At 41.1% G+C, this 22,283-nt stretch overlaps 1 protein-coding gene and 1 pseudogene across 1 annotated transcript; both read right to left on the reverse strand.

Annotated features, from left to right (window-relative positions):
• Positions 1-6,627: 6,627 nt before the first annotated feature.
• LOC117191280 (probable transaldolase) lies at positions 6,628-7,734 on the reverse strand (the record flags this gene model as incomplete). Its single annotated transcript, XM_033396189.1, has 2 exons — positions 6,628-7,514; positions 7,577-7,734. Coding segments are annotated over 2 exons (912 nt in total), but the record flags the coding sequence as incomplete, so codon positions are not given.
• Positions 7,735-16,473: 8,739 nt separating this feature from the next.
• LOC117191311 lies at positions 16,474-19,931 on the reverse strand (annotated as a pseudogene).
• Positions 19,932-22,283: the final 2,352 nt, after the last annotated feature.

Genomic DNA, 22,283 nt, shown 5'->3' on the forward strand with positions numbered 1-22,283 from the left:
ATGAGTTCCATGATCTCAGAACCTATAAGAGCCAGAGCAACCAAATTTGGTATCCACACTCCTGTGATATCGGACCTTGACCATTTTGTGTCAAAATTTCGCCACACCCCCCGCCATAGATAATGACCATATCTATCAGATTGCTGAATCTGGATCAGATCAGAGAATTTTTATAGCCAAAAGGAACAAATCAATTTGCAGTGGCTACGCAGCGCCCGACGTCACGCTCAGACTGATTTTCTGTCTCTCTCGCACGCACTCTTTGTCGTGTCGTTTAATATTAGCGGCGTCTGCCGGAGGAGAGCCATACTGACTTAGTATCGGGTATAACTGTAGAGTTGCGGTGTCCGCAGCAACTCACAACGTTCCCCCTCGTTCGTACTGCTGTTAACGGAGTTATTAATGGCGTGCTCTACCTTGCTCATCAACCTATACCAATCGGCTTGCTCAAGGGGCTCTGACAGTTTTCCTAACATAGGAGTAAGAACACGATTCACCCGCTCCACTTGGCCATTCGCCTGCGGTGCACCTGTAGCTACCTTAATGTGCTCTATCCCTCTCTCCTGCAGAAAACTAGAGAACTCTAACGAGGTGAAACAGGTCCCACGATCTGATATTATCCTAGTAGGGCGACTATAGAAATCAAAATATTTACTTAAGGCATCATTCGCTTCCCGCGTGCTGGTACTATTAACCGGGAACAATTTGACATCTATTACCACAAGGAGGTGTTTTCGCTTAGATCTAATACTCGGCAACGGACCCAAATGATCAACATGTAGGGTATGAAAAGGAACACACGACTTTGGGATACTATGGAGCGTTCTGTTATGGATTGTTTTAGGCATCGAGTGTAGTATACACGGTAGACAGTTTCTGATGAACCTTGCCACTTTACTTCTCATTGACGGAAACCAGTAGGTCCTCAAAAGGTCACTCACGCACTTCTCTGCGGCCAGATGTCCTAGTTTTTCGTGTGACCGCCTTATCAACTGCTCTTCCATACACATTGGTACATAGAAACATAGTTTGTTTTCACAACTCCTCTTGTAAACAATACCATCTATCATTTCAAAATCTACTTCAATTCCATCCTGTAGCATTTTTCGAATCCTAACTACTTCCTTGTCTCGCATCTGTTCTGTTTGCAATATCAAATCAACATCTTCTGGCGTTGCACCTACTACCCCAACTATCAATGATTTTAGTAATCTTTCCTCCTGAAACTCTAACTTGTCCCTCTCTACTGTATCCTCAACACATTTTTTCTCTTTATCTGAATTCCTACTACTAATGTACTTTACTCCCCCCACCACATCGTTAACGCTTCCTCTACATTGGCTCAAATCTCTAATTTCAATCTTCCATCCATCCTCTTCCCTATATTCACTATTCTCTATGTTATCTCTACAATTACCACCAAGGTTCTCTCTATCATCAGACTTCCACCTATTTCCCAATCTACTTCCTACTGCACTTGATTCTCCACACTCAATCGCAGGGTTCTCTACGGTACCTCTATGCTCACTACCAGTGTTGTCTCTACTTACACTTTTCCTTGTATATTGCTTTCTACTCTCATCTTTTTCTAAATTAGACTTTTCTAAACCGTATTTGACTCTATAACCATCCTCTAACATATTCGTCACTTGATCTTGTCTGCTCAGCGCATCAACGTGCGCCATACTGGCCCCAGGTCTGTGCATAATGGAGTAATCATAGTTCTCTAACTCTAGGGACCACCGTGCTATCTTAGGACTAATTGACTTTCTGGTTAACGTCTGTACTAACGAATTACAATCCGTGATTATTTTGAAGGACCTATGCTCCAAATATGCTCTAAAACGCCTCAATGCATAAATTATAGCCAATGTCTCTAGTTCGAAACTATGATAACGTGATTCTCTTTCTGTTGTTTTGCCGGAATAATAGGACACAGGGTGCATCTTCCCATCATCTTGTCTTTGCATCAGTATTGCGCCATAACCGTATGAACTTGCGTCTGTATGTAATTCCGTTTCTCTATTTGGGCTAAAAATGGCTAATACCGGAGGATTTGCCAACGCATTCTTAAGAGTTTCAAACGTCTTCACCTGTTCTCTATTCATGGGAAACGGACCACCTTCTTTTAACAACTGCACCAAAGGCTTAGCTGTCGTCGCAAATGACAACATGAAACGTCGAAAATACGAAAAGAATCCCAAGCATGAGTGCAGTGCTTTTACATTTTGAGGGACTGGGTATTTTTTTAAGGCCTCAATATGGGAATCACTAGGAACTATTCCGTTTTGATTAACTTTATACCCCAGGAAATCGATGTTTCGATTGACAAACCTACACTTTTTTAGATTTATCTCTAAATTTTGCTCGCTAAACCGAATTCATAGTCTTTTTAATATATCCATGTGTTCTTCAACTGTTTTAGTCGCTACTAATTATCATCCATGTACACTACTATGCTTTTGTTCCTAATAAAGTCTCTCAAGAGCTCCGAAATAAATCTCTGAAAAATAGCGGATCCATTTTTTAACCCAAAGGGCATTCTCAAGTACTCATACTGTTCTTGCGGTGTCACAAACGATGTATACGGAACTGATTTTTCTTCTACGCCTATTTGATGATACCCACTTTTCAAATCTATAATGGAAAAACAGCACTTGTTTTCTAAAAACTCAAGACAGTCCTCAATAAGGGGCAATGGGAAATTATCTTTAACAATTCGTTTGTTCAGACCACGGTAATCGACACACATTCGAAGTTCTCCTGATTTTTTTTTACTAGGACCAACGGGGAAGCATAAGGAGACTCACTATGACGGACTACTTTCTTTTCTAACAGATCATCTACTATTTCAGCAACTTTCTCTCTCTCATGGTAGGATAAACGACGCGGAGTACAATGAAATGGTGTTGTTTCTGTTACACGAATCTGCATCTGATACTTTGGTGGTGCTTTAAAGTCAAATTCTTTGTGTAAATAGTATGTCTTAATAACTTCCCTACACTTTTCTGCAAGAGTGGGGCCAAATTCGAAACCTACGTTAATATGCTCCTCTTCATCAATCTCTGCCGCCGCACAAAAGTTACTGAATTCGTCGCCTTGATTCATATTCTCGATGGCCATTTTGTCATTCCTTGAGTTTTCTTGTGTCTGATTTTTAAATGGATTAGAACGTTTGATTAGCTCGCTTCTTTCTGATTGATTACCATCTAACTTATCATATAGTCTTATGTTAATATTATTTTTACGTTCGGTGAATAAAGACGCACAGGTTAAACTAATAGCTTTTTGCTTTAACGAACTTAATGATGTGTGTTGCTTCGCATTGATATTTTTCCTATGAACAAATTTTATTTCAATAACTTTAAGGGCATCGCGTCCCAACAATACCGGCAAAGGCAGCATGTTATCATCTACGATGTTTAATAAAACGATATATTTCTTTGTTCAAAATTCAATATGGCACTTAAATTTTCACCATATGGGAATTGGTTGTCCTCCTAGTCCATAGTATTTCCTAACTTCATTATAGGCTTCAACTATAGCCGACTTCGGTATCAAAGACTTATGAATAAAACTTACAGGGCTACCTGTATCAAATAGACTAAAAATACTGACGCCTCTTTGTTCACCAAACGGAAGTCATAAAGTGATTAATTGGACAGCCGCTAAATCGTCGTTGTTTTTTTCTCCTGGTCGCTCCTCATCTTGAACTGCAGCTACCCTAGTGGCCATCTTTCGTTTCGGGCACTGCGAATATAGGTGGCTGGTACTCCAACAGTTAAAACATGCCCCATTCGGTCTCTTTGGCTGACTGCATTCCTTCATAACGTGCCCAAATTGCCGACAGTTGTAGCAACGCATTGCGCCACCACCTTGCTGCTGCCCAACTGCCATACTCACATTTAGTTTTCCCTTTGTCATACCTTCGCTACGAATTGCTACGACGCCAGGAGCTCTTCTGACCTTATCATAGGTGACCATCTTGTCACGCAACTCGTTGAGTGTGCTGCAATATAGCATGGATGCTGCCATGCCCGTCTTGTCCTGCAGTGCCTCCACGATGAATTTGACCACATCGCTCGTGGCCATGTCTGCTTGCGACGCTATGCTGCACATTGCGACGAAATATTGCAATGCGCTTTCATTATTTGCAATTTTCCGTGCCTCCAGTCACTTTCCAATGTCCCACGCTGTCACTTTCTGCTCAAAGACGTTGAGCAATTCTGCTCGCATCAATTGCCAAGTCAAAGGCGCCACATGGTCGATGTACGCCTTCGCCGATCCGCCTAACAGCCGCTTCGCTAATATCCAGCATTTGGACTCGGATACCCCATGGAAATTCATAATGTCCTCAAAGTTACTTATCCAACTGGGTACAGCCTGGTCGTCATCTCCAGAAAATGGACGCATCAACGCCTCAATGTGTGTCAAGTCGATGCAATCTCTCGGCGTTTCCAACTCCATAGCCTCTTTCTCCGTTTTCAATATGCTTAATTTGAGATCAGCTAAGCGCTTGCGAGAAATGTACAATTGTTCCAACTGCTGCAAACGGCGCGATTCTTCTTCGTATTCATCTGATCGCATGGTCAATTTCGAACTAGCGTTGTCTTGTCGCGGCATGAATGCTTCTCGAGCCTTCTGCACATTTTCACCATATTCTTCTGGCGCCGCTTTTACTGCGTATTGTGCACTACGGTTGTCTCTATCTATCTCGCGCTCAACCGGGACTGCAAAAATGTCTGCCTGCATAGTCTCGTCTGCGCTTGGCGCCGTATTTCCTAGCTCATGCGTGTCTTCCATGATTTTTTCCACTGCTGTACGTAATTGGTGTATGTTGGCATCTTGATCAAAATATACGTTATGTCGCTACGCAATATGTCGCTAAGTTCACTTTTGGTTTTCGCTCTTATGTCTGCATTGTTCATCGCAGAGTTTTTTTTTTTTTTTTTTTGGGCAAACCCCACACCTGATATGTAAACTTTTAATAGCACGGTTTTATTATATGTTCTTCTTTCTTGATCGGCGTATTCGAATGAATGTGTGTTGGCATATCGATACTTGTCGAGGACAAGTATCGATATATCGAGTACATTGGTATTTCTTATAATACTATCGATGAGTAAATCTTAAACTAATATTCGAATCTTATAAACTAATATTCATATCTTACATGATGAAAACACGAATTTAGCCCTTTTAAGCCCCCTCTATTTAAATAGTTCACCTTCTTCAAGTAAATGGCAGAAAATATTAACGATTGTAAATTCTTCTTGTAGATTCAGGCCATCTTTCATCTGAAATTAAAAATAACAACGCTAACTTTCACCTGAACTGCGCTAACATGATTAAATTTTCATTATTTTCGGTGGAAAATTGAAATACCCGGGGGAACTCGGGGGCTTATAATAGGTTAATTGTTCTCCGCTAAGGATTCGAAACAATATTTTCGATTTTGTTATTCCGTCGAATATTACAAGCTATATAGAGTTTTAAGCTTTGCCCACTTAGCTTTATCCCATCGATGATTACAATTTTTACAAAATTAACTACTTTTAATAAGTTTTATGTATTGTATTTGGACTAAAAAACGGTTTACAAGTTAATGTTTCCCGCAATTGTATGGATTGAGCAATGGTCTCTGTAAGAACACAATGAAATAGCCTTAAAACAGAGACTACATTTTTTTGCCTGGGATGACAAACATTTTTTCAATTCTATAACATCCTTTCCTAGGGTATGCATTGTTGCAAAAAAGCATTGCAAAACATGTTGCTGCAGCATTATGTTTTGGAGAAAATTGTTGACGATTTCATTGGCTGAAAAAATGTTGCTGTAGCAACATGTTGCATTTAATTTTTGACAATTTTCATTGGCCGAAAGCAAAAATCGCGTCGTTCCGTTTTGCCGGTTCGTGGTTTGGCGGTATATTTAAAAAAAAATATGTTTATATGGATATATGTATTATATGAGGTGAACATCAAATCCATATTTAAACTAACTAACTAATATTTGATATGAAAAATGTTTATGATAAACATTTTTATAGTCTGTTGTAGGTTAGAAAACTAAAAGTAAATTTGATATTTTTATTATGTTATAAACATAACAGTTTTATAGGACGATAAAGAGCGCTCATAAGCATGTACTTATTATTTTGGCCAGTAGTGTACATACGTTTTAAAACGTAATTAATACATACATTTTCTAAAATTGATATGTCTTGGACGCGTAGACGTGATTAGATTCCTGTATAAATCCTGATCCCGATACTCATTCTTGGTCTCCATAAGGGGACAATAAATTAAAAAATATCGTTCTGATAGCTTTAAAATAGAGATAATAGTTTCTGCCTTCATTGGAGCCTGGCCTGTGATGTTGTTGAATGGATGGTAATTTCTCAATAGTGCTCTTTTTTAACTTAATAATCGTATCAGTCACCGTCATTCATCGGTTGCCAGCCCACCACAAACTCGAATGATTTTCTGAGCGGGCGAGTTTCTGAGTTTCATTTTAAGGCCATACAAAAAATTCCATAAAGAGAAAGCACTATCGAGAAATTACATTTCACAGTCAGCGACAACCTCAAACTAACTTTGTTCTAATTTAAAATCTGTCGTCAAAACATAAATTTATAAACTTTAATTATTATTCAAGTACAAAATTATATGTTTTTTTAAACATATTTTAAATGTTTTATCCTCCACCGATTACAAAACTTTCACGTGGTTTGAAACTGGTACCGGAAAAAGCCCAAGGCTTATTTAAAGTAACTTTTGATCAAATTCTCCAGCTTAACTGTGTCCACTGCAAACTTTCGAATGCCCTCCGAAAGTTTATCAGTTGCCATCGCATCTTCATTGAGTAACCAGCGAAATTTACTCTCGTCCACGGAAATCTTTTCGATGTCCGACAAATATGTTGTCACCGAATCTATCTCGTTCTCTAGTTCCTTCAGCAGCGACGGGCTAATAGTCAGCAAATCACATCCAGCCAATGCTTTGATTTCGCCCACATTCCGGAATGAAGCCCCCATATCCAGGGTTTCGTAATTGTACTTCTTATAGTAATTGTAGATTTTCGTAACCGAAACCACACCTGGGTCCTTTAAGGCCTCGAATTTCTTGTTATCTGTGTTGGCCACATACCAATCCAATATCCGGCCCACAAAAAGGGAGATTAAAGTGACTTTGGCCTCCGCGCACGCCACTGCCTGTGCGAATGAGAAGAGAAGGGTCAGATTGCAGTGAACACCATGCTCGTTTTCCAAAATCTCGGCCGCCTTGATTCCTTCCCAAGTGGATGCCAACTTTATCAGAATTCGGTCCTTGTCTATGCCAAGGGATTTGTACAGCTTGATCAGCTTCAAAGCCTTCTCCACACTGTTCTTTGTGTCGAATGACAGTCGGGCGTCTATTTCGGTAGACACCCTTCCAGGAACAACCTTCAGAATCTCGGTTCCAAACAGCAGGCACAAATAGTTCATTGCCTCGGAAACTTGATCATTCAAGGAACTGATGATAGACAGCAGAATTTGGTGAAATCAAATCATAAGCAATAAAGTATTCAATTATACCCTTTTTGGCTCTTTCCATAATCCACTGCCTTCTGTACCAAGGGCTGGTATCGCTCCATGGACGACGCCGACAAAATAAGAGAAGGATTTGTCGTGGCATCCGTTGGCTTGTAGATATTGATGGCTATACATAAAATAGAATGTTTAGAAGAAACATATTATTGCACTTTTCGGACTGCCGCTGTAGAACGACCCTGTAAACCAGTTTGAGCAACCGGCTATTTTCCATTACCAAAGCTTTCTTAAACACATATACATACATTTTTTTGAAACCTTATCAGTACAGAGGTCAAATTTCCAAACAAGTATGCACATAAGGTCAAACTAAAGTCAGGTTGAATTCTGACTGTCACTTTTATTTGATATTCACAAAAGAAGATAACAACGAGGTGGAACGTTGTGAGTTGCTGCGGACACCGCAACTCTACAGTTATACCCGATACTAAGTCAGTATGGCTCTCCTGCGGCAGACGCCGCTAATATTGAACCACACGACAAAGAGTGCGTGCGAGAGAGACAGAAAATCAGTCTGAGCGTGACGTCGGGCGCTGCGTAGCCACTGAAAATTGATTTCTTGCTTTTGGCTACAAAAATGATCCGATCTGATCCAGATTCAGCAGTCTGATAGATATGGTCATTATCTATGATTCTGCGTTTTTAGTTTTCTCGAATGTGCAATATTGTGGATGCAACAGATTTTCGTTTTTTGTGGTGGTGGATAGGGGTGGGGCGAAATTCTGAGATATACGTTTTATAGTGAGATCTAACAGAAGTGCGGATACCAAATTTGGTTACTCTAGCCTTAATAGTCTCTGAGATTTGTGGATGCCCCAGATTTTCGTCCTTTGCGGGGGCGGAAGGGGGTGTGGCGAAATTTGGACACGAAACGGTCAAGGTCCAATATCACAGGAGTGTGGATACCAAATTTGGTTGCTCTGGCTTTTATAGGTTCGGAGATCCTTGAACTCATATTTTGCAATTGACAAAACCGACCATGAAACCTGTGTGTTAGAGAGAGACAGAGCGAGAAAGAATGAAATTGTTTTCTTGATTCTGGCTATAATCATTATACGATCTGGTTCAGATTTTGCACTGTAGAAGATATGGTCATCCTCATCGATTCTGCGTTTTTGGTTTTATCGTATCTTTAAAAATGTGGATGCCACAGATTTTCGTCCTTTGTGGGGGCGGAAGTGGGCGGGGCGAAGTTTTGAAATATTTTTGTAGCAGTGACATATCACAGAAGTCTGGATCCAAAACATCGTTGCTCTAGCTCTTATAGTCTTTGAGCACTAGGCGCTGAAGGGGTCGGACGGACGGACGGACGGACAGACAGACAGGGCTCAATCGACTCGGCTATTGATGTCGATCAAGAATATATATACTTTATGGGGTCGGAAACGATTCCTTCTGGACGTTACACACATCCACTTTTACCACAAATCTAATATACCCCAATACTCATTTTGAGTATCGGGTATAAAAACTCGGATAAAGAGATTTTTATACCCGATACTCAAAATGAGTATTGGGGTATATTAGATTTGTGGTAAAAGTGGATGTGTGTAACGTCCAGAAGGAATCGTTTCCGACCCCATAAAGTATATATATTCTTGATCAGCATCAATAGCCGAGTCGATTAGGCCCTGTCTGTCTGTCTGTCTGTCCGTCTGTCCGTCTGTCCGTCCGTCCGTCTGTCCGTCCCCTTCAGCGCCTAGTGCTCAAAGACTATAAGAGCTAGAGCAATGATGTTTTGGATCCAGACTTCTGTGATATGTCACTGCTACAAAAATATTTCAAAACTTCGCCCCGCCCACTTCCGCCCCCACAAAGGACGAAAATCTGTGGCATCCACAATTTTAAAGATATGAGAAAACCAAAAACGTAGAATTGTAGAGAATGACCATATCTTTAAGACTGCGGAATCTGAATTGGATCGTATTATTATTATAGCCAGCATCAAGAAAACAATTTCATTTTTTCTCGCCCTGTCTCTCTCTAACACACACGTAGCATAGCCGGCTTTGCTTAGAGTAAAACATTAGCGCCTAGATCTCAGAGACTATAAAAGCTACAGCAACCAAATTTGGTATCCAAACTCCTAACATATCGGACCGAGACGAGTTTGTTTCAAAATTTCGCCACACCCCTTCCGCCCCGCAAAGGACGAAAATCTGGGGATATTCAAAAATCTCAGAGACTATTAACGCTAGAGTAACCAAATTTGGTATTCGCACTCCTGTTAGGTCTCACTTTAAAACGTATATCTCAAAATTTCGGCCCACCCCCTTCCGCCCCCACAAAGGACGAAAATCTGTTGCATCTACAATATTGAGGATACGAGAAAACTAAAAACGCAGAATCATAGATAATGATCATATCTATCAGATTGCTGAATCTGGATCGAATCAGATCGTTTTTATAGCCAAAAGGAACAAATCAATTTGCACTGGCTACGCAGCCCCCGACGTCACGCTCAGAATGATTTTCTGTCTCTCTCGCACGCACTCTTTGTCGTGTCGTTCAATATTAGCGGCGTCTGCCGGAGGAGAGCCATACTGACTTAGTATCGGGTATAACTGTAGAGTTGCGGTGTCCGCAGCAACTCACAACGTTCCCCGTTCCTCGTTCGTACTGCTGTTAACGGAGTTATTAATGGCGTGCTCTACCTTGCTCATCAACCTATACCAATCGGCTTGCTCAAGGGGCTCTGACAGTTTTCCTAACATAGGAGTTAGAACACGATTCACCCGCTCCACTTGGCCATTCGCCTGCGGTGCACCTGTAGCTACCTTAATGTGCTCTATCCCTCTCTCCTGCAGAAAACTAGAGAACTCTAACGAGGTGAAACAGGTTCCACGATCTGATATTATCCTAGTAGGGCGACTATAGAAATCAAAATATTTACTTAAGGCATCCTTCGCTTCCCGCGTGCTGGTACTATTAACCGGGAACAATTTGACAAACTTAGTGAATGCATCTATTACCACAAGGAGGTGTTTTCGCTTAGATCTAATACTCGGCAACGGACCCAAATGATCAACATGTAGGGTATGAAAAGGAACACACGACTTTGGGATACTATGGAGCGTTCTGTTATGGATTGTTTTAGGCATCGAGTGTAGTATACACGGTAGACAGTTTCTGATGAACCTTGCCACTTTACTTCTCATTGACGGAAACCAGTAGGTCCTCAAAAGGTCACTCACGCCCTTCTCTGCGGCCAGATGTCCTAGTTTTTCGTGTGACCGCCTTATCAACTGCTCTTCCATACACATTGGTACATAGAAACATAGTTTGTTTTCACAACTCCTCTTGTAAACAATACCATCTATCATTTCAAAATCTACTTCAATTCCATCCTGTAGCATTTTTCGAATCCTAACTACTTCCTTGTCTTGCATCTGTTCTGTTTGCAATATCAAATCAACATCTTCTGGCGTTGCACCTACTACCCCAACTATCAATGATTTTAGTAATCTTTCCTCCTGAAACTCTAACTTGTCCCTCTCTACTGTATCCTCAACACATTTTTTCTCTTTATCTGTATTCCTACTACTAATGTACTTTACTCCCCCCACCACATCGTTAACGCTTCCTCTACATTGGCTCAAATCTCTAATTTCAATCTTCCATCCATCCTCTTCCCTATATTCACTATTCTCTATGTTATCTCTACAATTACCACCAAGGTTCTCTCTATCATCAGACTTCCACCTATTTCCCAATCTACTTCCTACTGCACTTGATTCTCCACACTCAATCGCAGGGTTCTCTACGGTACCTCTATGCTCACTACCAGTGTTGTCTCTACTTACACTATTCCTTGTATATTGCTTTCTACTCTCATCTTTTTCTAAATTAGACTTTTCTAAACCGTATTTGACTCTATAACCATCCTCTAACATATTCGTCACTTGATCTTGTCTGCTCAGCGCATCAACGTGCGCCATACTGGCCCCAGGTCTGTGCATAATGGAGTAATCATAGTTCTCTAACTCTAGGGACCACCGTGCTATCTTAGGACTAATTGACTTTCTGGTTAACGTCTGTACTAACGAATTACAATCCGTGATTATTTTGAAGGACCTATGCTCCAAATATGCTCTAAAACGCCTCAATGCATAAATTATAGCCAATGTCTCTAGTTCGAAACTATGATAACGTGATTCTCTTTCTGTTGTTTTGCCGGAATAATAGGACACAGGGTGCATCTTCCCATCATCTTGTCTTTGCATCAGTATTGCGCCATAACCGTATGAACTTGCGTCTGTATGTAATTCCGTTTCTCTATTTGGGCTAAAAATGGCTAATACCGGAGGATTTGCCAACGCATTCTTAAGAGTTTCAAACGTCTTCACCTGTTCTCTATTCATGGGAAACGGACCACCTTCTTTTAACAACTGCACCAAAGGCTTAGCTGTCGTCGCAAATGACAACATGAAACGTCGAAAATACGAAAAGAATCCCAAGCATGAGTGCAGTGCTTTTACATTTTGAGGGACTGGGTATTTTTTTAAGGCCTCAATATGGGAATCACTAGGAACTATTCCGTTTTGATTAACTTTATACCCCAGGAAATCGATGTTTCGATTGACAAACCTACACTTTTTTAGATTTATCTCTAAATTTTGCTCGCTAAACCGAATTCATAGTCTTTTTAATATATCCATGTGTTCTTCAACTGTTTTAGTCGCTACTAATATATCATCCATGTACACTACAATGCTTTTGTTCCTAATAAAGTCTCTCAAGAGCTCCGAAATAAATCTCTGAAAAATAGCGGATCCATTTTTTAACCCAAAGGGCATTCTCAAGTACTCATACTGTCCTTGCGGTGTCACAAACGATGTATACGGAACTGATTTTTCTTCTACGCCTATTTGATGATACCCACTTTTCAAATCTATAATGGAAAAACAGCACTTGTTTTCTAAAAACTCAAGACAGTCCTCAATAAGGGGCAATGGGAAATTATCTTTAACAATTCGTTTGTTCAGACCACGGTAATCGACACACATTCGAAGTTCTCCTGATTTTTTTTTACTAGGACCAACGGGGAAGCATAAGGAGACTCACTATGACGGACTACTTTCTTTTCTAACAGATCATCTACTATTTCAGCAACTTTCTCTCTCTCTCATGGTAGGATAAACGACGCGGAGTACAATGAAATGGTGTTGTTTCTGTTACACGAATCTGCATCTGATACTTTGGTGGTGCTTTAAAGTCAAATTCTTTGTGTAAATAGTATGTCTTAATAACTTCCCTACACTTTTCTGCAAGAGTGGGGCCAAATTCGAAACCTACGTTAATATGTTCCTCTTCATCAATCTCTACCGCCGCACAAAAGTTACTGAATTCGTCGCCTTGATTCATATTCTCGATGGCCATTTTGTCATTCCTTGAGTTTTCTTGTGTCTGATTTTTAAATGGATTAGAACGTTTGATTAGCTCGCTTCTTTCTGATTGATTACCATCTAACTTATCATATAGTCTTATGTTAATATTATTTTTACGTTCGGTGAATAAAGACGCGCAGGTTAAACTAATAGCTTTTTGCTTTAACGAACTTAATGATGTGTGTTGCTTCGCATTGATATTTTTCTTATGAACAAATTTTACTTCAATAACTTTAAGGGCATCGTGTCCCAACAATACCGGCAAAGGCAGCATGTTATCATCTACGATGTTTAATAAAACGATATATTTCTTTGTTCAAAATTCAATATGGCACTTAAATTTTCACCATATGGGAATTGGTTGTCCTCCTAGTCCATAGTACTTCCTAACTTCATTATAGGCTTCAACTATAGCCGACTTCGGTATCAAAGACTTATGAATAAAACTTACAGGGCTACCTGTATCAAATAGACTAAAAATACTGACGCCTCTTTGTTCACCAAACGGAAGTCATAAAGTGATTAATTGGACAGCCGCTAAATCGTCGTTGTTTTTTTCTCCTGGTCGCTCCTCATCTTGAACTGCAGCTACCCTAGTGGCCATCTTTCGTTTCGGGCACTGCGAATATAGGTGGCTGGTACTCCAACAGTTAAAACATGCCCCATTCGGTCTCTTTGGCTGACTGCATTCCTTCATAACGTGCCCAAATTGCCGACAGTTGTAGCAACGCATTGCGCCACCACCTTGCTGCTGCCCAACTGCCATACTCACATTTAGTTTTCCCTTTGTCATACCTTCGCTACGAATTGCTACGACGCCAGGAGCTCTTCTGACCTTATCATAGGTGACCATCTTGTCACGCAACTCGTTGAGTGTGCTGCAATATAGCATGGATGCTGCCATGCCCGTCTTGTCCTGCAGTCCCTCTACGATGAATTTGACCACATCGCTCGTGGCCATGTCTGCTTGCGACGCTATGCTGCACATTGCGACGAAATATTGCAATGCGCTTTCATTATTTGCAATTTTCCGTGCCTCCAGTCGCTTTCCAATGTCCCACGCTGTCACTTTCTGCTCAAAGACGTTGAGCAATTCTGCTCGCATCAATTGCCAAGTCAAAGGCGCCACATGGTCGATGTACGCCTTCGCCGATCCGCCTAGCAGCCGCTTCGCTAATATCCAGCATTTGGACTCGGATACACCATGGAAATTCATAATGTCCTCAAAGTTACTTATCCAACTGGTTACAGCCTGGTCGTCATCTCCAGAAAATGGACGCATCAACGCCTCAATGTGTGTCAAGTCGATGCAATCTCTCGGCGTTTCCAACTCCATAGCCTCTTTCTCCGTTTTCAATATGCTTAATTTGAGATCAGCTAAGCGCTTGCGAGAAATGTACAATTGTTCCAACTGCTGCAAACGGCGCGATTCTTCTTCGTATTCATCTGATCGCATGGTCAATTTCGAACTAGCGTTGTCTTGTCGCGGCATGAATGCTTCTCGAGCCTTCTGCACATTTTCACCATATTCTTCTGGCGCCGCTTTTACTGCGTGTTGTGCACTACGGTTGTCTCTATCTATCTCGCGCTCAACCGGGACTGCAAAAATGTCTGCCTGCATAGTCTCGTCTGCGCTTGGCGCCGTATTTCCTAGCTCATGCGTGTCTTCCATGATTTTTTCCACTGCTGTACGTAATTGGTGTATGTTGGCATCTTGATCAAAATATACGTTATGTCGCTACGCAATATGTCGCTAAGTTCACTTTTGGTTTTCGCTCTTATGTCTGCATTGTTCATCGCAGAGTTTATTTTTTTTTTTTTTGGGCAAACCCCACACCTGATATGTAAACTTTTAATAGCACGGTTTTATTATATGTTCTTCTTTCTTGATCGGCGTATTCGAATGAATGTGTGTTGGCATATCGATACTTGTCGAGGACAAGTATCGATATATCGAGTACATTGGTATTTCTTATAATACTATCGATGAGTAAATCTTAAACTAATATTCGAATCTTATAAACTAATATTCATATCTTACATGATGAAAACACGAATTTAGCCCTTTTAAGCCCCCTCTATTTAAATAGTTCACCTTCTTCAAGTAAATGGCAGAAAATATTAACGATTGTAAATTCTTCTTGTAGATTCAGGCCATCTTTCATCTGAAATTAAAAATAACAACGCTAACTTTCACCTGAACTGCGCTAACATGATTAAATTTTCATTATTTTCGGTGGAAAATTGAAATACCCGGGGGAACTCGGGGGCTTATAATAGGTTAATTGTTCTCCGCTAAGGATTCGAAACAATATTTTCGATTTTGTTATTCCGTCGAATATTACAAGCTATATAGAGTTTTAAGCTTTGCCCACTTAGCTTTATCCCATCGATGATTACAATTTTTACAAAATTAACTACTTTTAATAAGTTTTATGTATTGTATTTGGACTAAAAAACGGTTTACAAGTTAATGTTTCCCGCAATTGTATGGATTGAGCAATGGTCTCTGTAAGAACACAATGAAATAGCCTTAAAACAGAGACTACATTTTTTTGCCTGGGATGACAAACATTTTTTCAATTCTATAACATCCTTTCCTAGGGTATGCATTGTTGCAAAAAAGCATTGCAAAACATGTTGCTGCAGCATTATGTTTTGGAGAAAATTGTTGACGATTTCATTGGCTGAAAAAATGTTGCTGTAGCAACATGTTGCATTTAATTTTTGACAATTTTCATTGGCCGAAAGCAAAAATCGCGTCGTTCCGTTTTGCCGGTTCGTGGTTTGGCGGTATATTTAAAAAAAAATATGTTTATATGGATATATGTATTATATGAGGTGAACATCAAATCCATATTTAAACTAACTAACTAATATTTGATATGAAAAATGTTTATGATAAACATTTTTATAGTCTGTTGTAGGTTAGAAAACTAAAAGTAAATTTGATATTTTTATTATGTTATAAACATAACAGTTTTATAGGACGATAAAGAGCGCTCATAAGCATGTACTTATTATTTTGGCCAGTAGTGTACATACGTTTTAAAACGTAATAAATACATACATTTTCTAAAATTGATATGTCTTGGACGTTTAGACGTGATTAGATTCCTGTATAAATCCTGATCGCGATACTCATTCTTGGTCTCCATAAGGGGACAATAAATTAAAAAATATCGTTCTGATAGCTTTAAAACAGAGATAATAGTTTCTGCCTTCATTGGAGCCTGGCCTGTGATGTTGTTGAATGGATGGTAATTTCTCAATAGTGCTCTTTTTTAACTTAATAATCGTATCAGTCACCGTCATTCATCGGTTGCCAGCCCACCACAAACTCGAATGATTTTCTGAGCGGGCGAGTTTCTGAGTTTCATTTTAAGGCCATACAAAAAATTCCATAAAGAGAAAGCACTATCGAGAAATTACATTTCACAGTCAGCGACAACCTCAAACTAACTTTGTTCTAATTTAAAGTCTGTCGTCAAAACATAAATTTATAAACTTTAATTATTATTCAAGTACAAAATTATATGTTTTTTTAAACATATTTTAAATGTTTTATCCTCCACCGATTACAAAACTTTCACGTGGTTTGAAACTGGTACCGGAAAAAGCCCAAGGCTTATTTAAAGTAACTTTTGATCAAATTCTCCAGCTTAACTGTGTCCACTGCAAACTTTCGAATGCCCTCCGAAAGTTTATCAGTTGCCATCGCATCTTCATTGAGTAACCAGCGAAATTTACTCTCGTCCACGGAAATCTTTTCGATGTCCGACAAATATGTTGTCACCGAATCTATCTCGTTCTCTAGTTCCTTCAGCAGCGACGGGCTAATAGTCAGCAAATCACATCCAGCCAATGCTTTGATTTCGCCCACATTCCGGAATGAAGCCCCCATATCCAGGGTTTCGTAATTGTACTTCTTATAGTAATTGTAGATTTTCGTAACCGAAACCACACCTGGGTCTTTTAAGGCCTCGAATTTCTTGTTATCTGTGTTGGCCACATACCAATCCAATATCCGGCCCACAAAAGGGGAGATTAAAGTGACTTTGGCCTCCGCGCACGCCACTGCCTGTGCGAATGAGAAGAGAAGGGTCAGATTGCAGTGAACACCATGCTCGTTTTCCAAAATCTCGGCCGCCTTGATTCCTTCCCAAGTGGATGCCAACTTTATCAGAATTCGGTCTTGTCTATGCCAAGGGATTTGTACAGCTTGATCAGCTTCAAAGCCTTCTCCACACTGTTCTTTGTGTCGAATGACAGTCGGGCGTCTATTTCGGTAGACACCCTTCCAGGAACAACCTTCAGAATCTCGGTTCCAAACAGCACGCACAAATAGTTCATTGCCTCGGAAACTTGATCATTCAAGGAACTGATGATAGACAGCAGAATTTGGTGAAATCAAATCATAAGCAATAAAGTATTCAATTATACCCTTTTTGGCTCTTTCCATAATCCACTGCCTTCTGTACCAAGGGCTGGTATCGCTCCATGGACGACGCCGACAAAATAAGAGAAGGATTTGTCGTGGCATCCGTTGGCTTGTAGATATTGATGGCTATACATAAAATAGAATGTTTAGAAGAAACATATTATTGCACTTTTCGGACTGCCGCTGTAGAACGACCCTGTAAACCAGTTTGAGCAACCGGCTATTTTCCATTACCAAAGCTTTCTTAAACACATATACATACATTTTTTTGAAACCTTATCAGTACAGAGGTCAAATTTCCAAACAAGTATGCACATAAGGTCAAACTAAAGTCAGGTTGAATTCTGACTGTCACTTTTATTTGATATTCACAAAAGAAGATAACAACGAGGTGGAACGTTGTGAGTTGCTGCGGACACCGCAACTCTACAGTTATACCCGATACTAAGTCAGTATGGCTCTCCTGCGGCAGACGCCGCTAATATTGAACCACACGACAAAGAGTGCGTGCGAGAGAGACAGAAAATCAGTCTGAGCGTGACGTCGGGCGCTGCGTAGCCACTGAAAATTGATTTCTTGCTTTTGGCTACAAAAATGATCCGATCTGATCCAGATTCAGCAGTCTGATAGATATGGTCATTATCTATGATTCTGCGTTTTTAGTTTTCTCGAATGTGCAATATTGTGGATGCAACAGATTTTCGTTTTTTGTGGTGGCGGATAGGGGTGGGGCGAAATTCTGAGATATACGTTTTATAGTGAGATCTAACAGAAGTGCGGATACCAAATTTGGTTACTCTAGCCTTAATAGTCTCTGAGATTTGTGGATGCCCCAGATTTTCGTCCTTTGCGGGGGCGGAAGGGGGTGTGGCGAAGTTTTGAAATATTTTTGTAGCAGTGACATATCACAGAAGTCTGGATCCAAAACATCGTTGCTCTAGCTCTTATAGTCTTTGAGCACTAGGCGCTGAAGGGGACGGACGGACGGACAGACGGACAGACATACAGGGCTCAATCGACTCGGCTATTGATGTCGATCAAGAATATATATACTTTATGGGGTCGGAAACGATTCCTTCTGGACGTTACACACATCCACTTTTACCACAAATCTAATATACCCCAATACTCATTTTGAGTATCGGGTATAAAAACTCGGATAAAGAGATTTTTATACCCGATACTCAAAATGAGTATTGGGGTATATTAGATTTGTGGTAAAAGTGGATGTGTGTAACGTCCAGAAGGAATCGTTTCCGACCCCATAAAGTATATATATTCTTGATCAGCATCAATAGCCGAGTCGATTAGGCCCTGTCTGTCTGTCTGTCTGTCCGTCTGTCCGTCTGTCCGTCCGTCCGTCTGTCCGTCCCCTTCAGCGCCTAGTGCTCAAAGACTATAAGAGCTAGAGCAACGATGTTTTGGATACAGACTTCTGTGATATGTCACTGCTACAAAAATATTTCAAAACTTCGCCCCGCCCACTTCCGCACCCACAAAGGACGAAAATCTGTGGCATCCACAATTTTAAAGATATGAGAAAACCAAAAACGTAGAATTGTAGAGAATGACCATATCTTTAAGACTGCGGAATCTGAATTGGATCGTATTATTATTATAGCCAGCATCAAGAAAACAATTTCATTTTTTCTCGCCCTGTCTCTCTCTAACACACACGTAGCATAGCCGGCTTTGCTTAGAGTAAAACATTAGCGCCTAGATCTCAGAGACTATAAAAGCTACAGCAACCAAATTTGGTATCCAAACTCCTAACATATCGGACCGAGACGAGTTTGTTTCAAAATTTCGCCACACCCCTTCCGCCCCCGCAAAGGACGAAAATCTGGGGATATTCACAAATCTCAGAGACTATTAACGCTAGAGTAACCAAATTTGGTATTCGCACTCCTGTTAGGTCTCACTTTAAAACGTATATCTCAAAATTTCGGCCCACCCTCTTCCGCCCCCACAAAGGACGAAAATCTGTTGCATCCACAATATTAAGGATACGAGAAAACTAAAAACGCAGAATCATAGATAATGATCATATCTATCAGATTGCTGAATCTGGATCAAATCAGATCGTTTTTATAGCCAAAAGGAACAAATCAATTTGCAGTGGCTACGCAGCCCCCGACGTCACGCTCAGACTGATTTTCTGTCTCTCTCGCACGCACTCTTTGTCGTGTCGTTCAATATTAGCGGCGTCTGCCGGAGGAGAGCCATACTGACTTAGTACCGGGTATAACTGTAGAGTTGCGGTGTCCGCTGCAACTCACAACGTTCCCCCTCGTTTATGTATGTGTGTATGTGTATTCCAGATCAAACTTAGCTTTAAATTAAATTTTTGCCGCTATCCCGATATAACAAAACAACTTATCTATGAACCTTATATTGTACCTTCAAAGTCGCCGGTGTCAGCCACTATTGTGGTCACTTGTTTAAGTCGTTGTAGAACCGACATCTTTAGCTTTTTCGACGTGCAATCGCTTCCCATTCCAAAAAATATAAAAAAATATTAACAAATTCCGCCGATGCATCGAGCATCGATGTTTTTCTGCCGATGTTTACTGATGTTTTCCGATGTTTTTGTTGCTACCGATGTTGAGTGATGTATCGATGTTTTGCAAAACATCGGTAGTTTAATTTCATATCACTGCGTATTTTGTAACGTGTCACCTACGCACGTCTGTGTATATAAATCCTGCCAGGCTAGCTGTTATTCAGCGAAGGGAAGCACACGCTTTGGGTTTCCGGCCTCTGCTCGTCGGCTATTGGAGTGATGTTCTTGCCCCCCCTCCTGCTGGTGGCCTATACGCATTATACCGCGAATGAAGTAGCGTGTCACGACGAAAATGCTTAACCGGGAGACACTGTTTATCCCTGAATAGAATTGTGGATGTGTGCTGGAAAGGTATCTCAACTCCGCCTCTGGTGTTGTCGAGGTCGTGTCGCCCACCCTACCATGGCCATTCCAAACCGTTCGATTTAATGACGGAATGGCCCCTTTGTCCGGGGCGTCCTACATGGGGAATTTGCCAGCGAAAGCAAAGCGGTAGATTAATACATTATAAAGTTTATTCACTTACTGGCTAAAACAATAACATTACCCGCAAATACCATAATATAATCACCCACATTAAAAGAATAGCTAAATGAAATATACATATGTATAAAATTCCTACAAATACTTGGCTATGTGTCATACAAATGATATACTAAACAAGTCCGAAATGGACAAACTAACTTGCTTGCTGACTCCGTAATGTTACGAAACCAATTCGAGTGGGCACTTCTCCCTCTCACTCACCGACCGGCCCTAATTCCCTTGTTTCAAGTTGTAATTTATTAATAACAGAATTTAAGTCCACTCATACCTTTTCTCCAGTTTATGGCTCCATCGGCGAAAGCGCTTTCCTCGATGAATACCTAAAGCTGCTGTGGTGGAAGAACACTTAAATGGGCACAAGGTTGGGGGAAATCATATTTGCAAATCAGCGAGAGTCTCGAGAAGCCACTACCGGAATCAAATCTAATTCTCTCCTAATTAACTCCGCACAGAAATCATAATTAATTACACATTTACAAACGCGAATACAATTACTCCGTCAATCCGTTGCTTCCTCTTTTTTTCTATTCTCTTTCTCCCGACTTTTATCTATGTTTCCTTTCCACCTCCTGGGCGAAAGGGAACAGCACAAATTCTTTCCCCTGCTTCTGCAGGTGAAAGGTACGCGAAAGCAAAGAAAAGGCCAAACGGCCAATCTCCGACGGTGCTAGATCGACACTTTCTCTCCGCCGATCTGCTCGCGACCAAGGGACGGGCCCTCCTTATCTGCCGCGTCGCGCTCGACTACTAAAGTGCCGACGCCAACGCCTCGGGAAGCTATCCGCTTGGAGGGACCGAGCGCTCCCCAAATGTCTTCTCCCTCTGCTTCCACGCTCGCTTCTCCGATGGCTGAGCGCTTTCCAGACAATCGCAAAGGTTTAAACGACACTTTGTTAGGCTTACGGCTGCTGTTGTTTGCTGGCTGGCTTCCTTGGACGATCGAATCCGCACTGATTAACTCGATTTACTAAGCGCCAAGACTACAAATGGGACAACTCTTTATTCTCCTTTAGCCCTTCTCTTCTCTTCCCGCAGCACTTACCCCAATCGGACTCAGCGCTATACGGCTTCTGACGACTGAATAGCCCACTCGCCTTCAACCAAGAATCTCGCAGTCGAATCTTGGATTTAGATATTTAGATTCCCTAGAGTTTTTCTCTTCATTAAATTCTTGGTTTTTCCTTTTCGTCGGACCGATACGCAACCGACTCAATTGACTTTCACGAGGGAATAGCCGATAGGGACGCCAACGTTCTGGCGGCAAATCCTCTAACAGGTCCCTGGATGCATTTTCAACAGAGATAGCCTGACGTTTTGACCTGTTACCGTCTTTTTGGTTTTCCCTCGACCTGTCGTTCGCCTGCCACTCTGAGCACTAGATGGCGCCACAAAAAGACTCAGCATTTCCTGCTACAAGCGCTACAAAAGCCCCCCCGAAAGATCAGGCTTGGGGGTCACACTCCCAAGAATGATAACAGGACAGCTTGAAGCAGTTGGTTTACTGACGAAGATCTTTCGCGTGAAACCGTCCTACGTAACGCCCCTGCAAATCCTCTAACTCATAGTAGGCCTGCCCTATCTTCTTTTTGACCCTGGCCTTCAGAAAGGCCGGACCCAACTTCGCGCTGTACCCTGACTGAAAATTGCTCTGCCTGAAATTTGTTCGGAACACCTCCTGGCCGACATTGTAGGATATGTACTGCCGGTCATTCTTATCGTTCTGTTTTTTCATGACTTCTAGAGCCTTGCCTCGAA

The sequence above is a fragment of the Drosophila miranda genome (genome assembly GCF_003369915.1).
Source record: "Drosophila miranda strain MSH22 chromosome Y unlocalized genomic scaffold, D.miranda_PacBio2.1 Contig_Y1_pilon, whole genome shotgun sequence".
Taxonomy (NCBI): domain Eukaryota; kingdom Metazoa; phylum Arthropoda; class Insecta; order Diptera; family Drosophilidae; genus Drosophila; species Drosophila miranda.